The 4210-nt window shown below is 56.7% G+C and overlaps 1 protein-coding gene across 1 annotated transcript; it reads left to right on the top strand.

The window, feature by feature from the left end:
• Positions 1–483: 483 nt before the first annotated feature.
• ndp (norrin cystine knot growth factor NDP) lies at positions 484–3726 on the top strand. Its single transcript, XM_060040299.1, has 2 exons — positions 484–1065; positions 3428–3726. Exons 1-2 carry the CDS (start codon positions 856–858, stop codon positions 3650–3652), a joined length of 435 nt encoding a protein of 144 aa, XP_059896282.1. The 5' UTR covers positions 484–855; the 3' UTR covers positions 3653–3726.
• The last annotated feature ends 484 nt before the right edge of the window (positions 3727–4210 follow it).

The raw sequence follows: 4210 nt of genomic DNA, 5'->3' as shown, positions 1-4210 counted from the left end.
TGACTTCAGGAAATAAAAAGAGTGTAGGCGGCCAGATTTTACGGTATCACACACCTACATGAAACCTGGCTGTCTACTTGACCTTGTCGTGTACTCCTGTACGCACACACACGCACACACACACACTCACACAACCACACACACACACACACACTGCTGACAAAATGGGAGGGAAGTGGGACACTACAACTGGCAAGGATGTATATGACTGTGTCCCGTTACCAGCTCACCTTCCTGATGCGTTCTGCAGCTTCCACAGGAATCCTTGGAAGAGCATATAACTAATGACTGAACACAAAACATCACCTGATACAGCAGCCTACAGAGACATACACACACACACACACACACACACACATGCACGCACGCACGCATGAACAAACACTCACACACGCACAACCCCGCACTCAGACAGACACACACTTTTTCTACACTCACACTTTAATTAAAGTATGTTTATGTGTTTGTGTGTGTGTGTGTGTGTGTGTGTGCGCGTGTGTGTGTTGTCCTCTCTTCCAGGACGGGGCCGCGAGGGTAGGCGATGGATCGAGGAACAGCCTGGCTCGCCTGTACACAACCTCTGCTGCTCACACACCGTCACGAAGGGGCGTCGACACAAGAGACCTACACATAAACTGATAGACTGCCAGAGAGAGAAAGAGCGAGAGAGAGAGCGAGAGAGGGAGAGTCACACACACACACAGAGACACACAGAGAGAAGAGCTTGTGATAGACTCGCAGAACGAGAGGACAAGAGCGAAGAGGGACGCCATCGCAGGCGCTGCGGCTGCGGTCAGAGGGAGGCGTCGGACCGTCGGCCGACCCCAGGGCCGCTCAGGGCGCCCCCCCTCGGCCATGAGGCCCTCTCTCTCGGTGGGCTCCCCCCTGGGGCTGCTGCTGGCCCTGGTGTGCTGCCCCCTGCTGGGCCTGGCGCACGCCGCCACCAGCAACAACAAGGCCAGCGAGAAGAGCTACGCGCACCTGGCCGAGGTGGACCCCGACCGCTGCATGAGGCACCACTTTGTGGAGACCATCACCCACCCCATCTACAAGTGCAATTCCAAGGTAAGGCCCCGCGGCTAAGCTCAGCCAATCGAGACGATGGGCCCAATAAGGCGGTGTGTGAGATCGGCGAGGCGCGGTGCCACCAGGCAGGAGCGTGAGTCACGGCTTGGCTGCAGCCGTCGGACCGCGTTCTCCGCCTCTGATCTCAGACGCTGCGATCCAGTGACTTACCGAGGACGGCGTCGTGGATCAAGCCGTGTTGATGGCGGTGTGAACACGGTGTCGACTCGTCCTTCCCCCTCATGCCAGCCTTTACCTCCTCATCACACATAATTGCGCAGCGCTTTGGTCTATTTATTATGTTGGCGAGTCAGAGAGGACAGAACAGGTGGTCAGAGCTCAGCTTCACTGAGCCCCATGCAGTCAGAACAGCACACGCAGTGAGAGTGCTGTTCTGACTGCATGGGGCCAGTAGCGCGAGTGTTGGTGTTGGTATTTGGTGTGCCTGCTTTCATCTGCTGGCCAGCTGTTGTCACGGGGCCAGTGTACTGTACCTTTGGAGCTCTTTCTCCTTCCAACCCCTTGTCACCCTCGCACGCAAACGTACTTCCAGGCTCTGTCCTCTGATGGGAGGCACCGTAGACCAACGGAGACTCTGGGCTCTGTCCCCCTCTCAGTAGCCCCAGATCATCAGCCAGCCTGTGTGTCACCATGGGGAGCTTATCCATTAATCCACCCTCGTTGGGTGGAGGATGATCAAAGAGACGGAGGAGGAGGCAGTAGATGGCAGGAGCGGAGGAATGGAGGAGAGAGTTGGTAGAATGTGAGGAGAGGAGGAAGAGGCAGATGGTAGGAGGAAGGAAGCAGAGCGAGAGCGGGAGATAGTAGGAGGGTGAGCAGACAGGGAGCCAGAGAAAAGGTCACAGAGAAGGGATTTGGAACCATTTGGTCCTGACCCTCGGCTCCAGAAAGACATATGGTCGTCCAAAGGCGGTGACACCGCAGAACCCTGTGTGTATCCACATGTCTGACTGAGTGAGTGGCTGTGTGTGTGTGTCTGTGTGTGTGTCTGTGTGTGTGTATGTGTGTTTTGTTCTGTGTGGTGTGTGTGTGTGTGTGTGTGTGTGTGTGTGTGTGTGTGTGTGTGTGTGTGTGTGTGTGTGTGTGTGTGTGCGTGTGTGTGTGTTAGTGTGTGTGTGTGTGTGTATTCCAGTGTATGTCTATGTGAGTGCAGCTTCATCAAAGTTTGTGTGTGTGTGTGTGTGTGTGTGTATGTGTGTGTGCACGTCCATGCCAGTGTGTGTGTGTGTGTGTGTGTGTGTGTGTGTGTGTGTGTGTGTGTGTGTGTGGCTGCGCTCCCCCCTGGCCCCAGACAGTCTATTGTCAGATTGGTGGCGACACGTAGCAGCTGGCAGTACATGACACAGGAGCCCGTTTAGAGAGGCGCGGGAATGGAGCGACCTGGGGTGGAATGACAGCACCGGTCACAACACTGATCAGTGTGTGTGAGGGTCGTGCGTGCGTGCGTGCGTGCGTGCGTGCGTGCGTGCGTGTGTATGTGTGCGTGCTTGTGCGTATGTGTGCGTGTCTATGCATGAGTATGTGTGCTTGAACCGAATGACACACGACGCAAGCTCTGGTTTTAGTGTGTGTTGAGCGTGTGTGAGTTTTGTGTCTGTGAGTCTGCATGCTTTCTGCGCTGTGTGCGTCAAAGATCTGCAGGGCAGGGGACGCTGGGGGGGGGGGGGGGGGGGGGGGTGGAAAAGGGCACTTACTTGGTTGGGCGGGGTGGGGGGTGTGTCCCAGGGTTGATCGTCCCCATAGGGGCAGCAGGCGTGGGAGTGAACGACTAGTCTGGGCCGATAGCTCACAGGTGCAAGGCCAGGAACCGGGGAGCCTGGGGAGACACTGGATGACTAAAGGACCCCCATCTCCCTCCAGACAGATAGGCCTCAACAACACTGGGACATGTGTAACCACTGGGCCTTGACTCATCTCCGAGCTGAAGAACTGGGGCGCGGTCGTTTCCACTGGTATGAAAAACAAATCCCCCTGTTTCGTATTCCCCAGTTTCAGGTGGGGGGGGGGGGGGGGTTGGCCGATAAATTGCAAAAAAACATCCGAGGTCTGCACACTAGAACATCAGTTGGAGCACATGCGCAATGTCTTCTTAAAATGAACGTCAAGGTACTGGGAGTTTCCACAGAACCGCAATAAGACCTCGTATTCTGCCCCCTGAACCTCCCACTTTAAAGTCCAACGCTGATCACGCGCACAGATGTCAGACATGTTCTTCTTTGATTGTTCAAAAACTCACGGCCGTCTCCTCTGTGTGCGTGTGCGTGCGCGTGTGCGCATGTCTGTGTGTGTGTGTGTGTGGGTGTGCGTGCGTGCGTGCGTGCGTGCGCGTCTCTTCCCTCAGATGGTGCTGCTGGCGCGCTGCGAGGGCCACTGCAGCCACACCTCCCGCTCTGACCCCCTGGTGTCCTTCAGCTCGGTGCTCAAGCAGCCCTTCAAGAGCACCTGCACCTGCTGCCGGCCGCACACCTCCAAGCTGAAGGCCGTGCGGCTGCGCTGCGCTGGGGGCAGCCGCATCACCGCCACCTACCGATACATCCTGGCCTGCATCTGTGAGGAGTGCAGCTGAATGAACTCTCCCCTGGACCCCTTCTCTCTGAAGCTCCTGCCCCCCCCCCCAGCCCCCCCCCCCCCCCCCCCCCCCCGCCCAACCAAACAGCGCTGCATGGCCCCGGGAACGTTCCTGAGCTTCTCTTTCTTTCATTGCTGTGTTAAATGTTCGTAAACACTGGGAGAAGGGAGGTACTGGAGAGCGTTACCGTTGTTGTTGTTGTTGTTGTTGTTGTTGTTGTTGTTGTTGTTTTTGTTGTTGTTGTTGTTGTTGTTGTTGTCGTCGTCGTCCTCCGGAGAGCCAAACGATCACAAAAGATTGACATTCACCTGAATCCGTTCGGGCAGAAGAGACAAAGTGTCCTTGGGCCTCAACCGCGCCGACCCCCGTGTGACAACAAGCTTCCCAGAGCGGGGGCTCCATCATAAGGACAGCCCATGGGGAGGGCCGTTACCCCCCCCCCCCCCCCAACCCAGGGCCCGGCCCCCGCTGCAACGGGGGGGCCCTAGGACCCTCAACACTGCAGTGAAACGATCACACATCACAGGATGGAGCTCCTACAAAACAACCCTATAT

This window comes from Gadus macrocephalus, chromosome 20 (assembly GCF_031168955.1).
Source record: "Gadus macrocephalus chromosome 20, ASM3116895v1".
Classification (NCBI taxonomy): Eukaryota; Metazoa; Chordata; class Actinopteri; order Gadiformes; family Gadidae; genus Gadus; species Gadus macrocephalus.
This window is presented reverse-complemented; position numbering and strand designations above follow the sequence as displayed.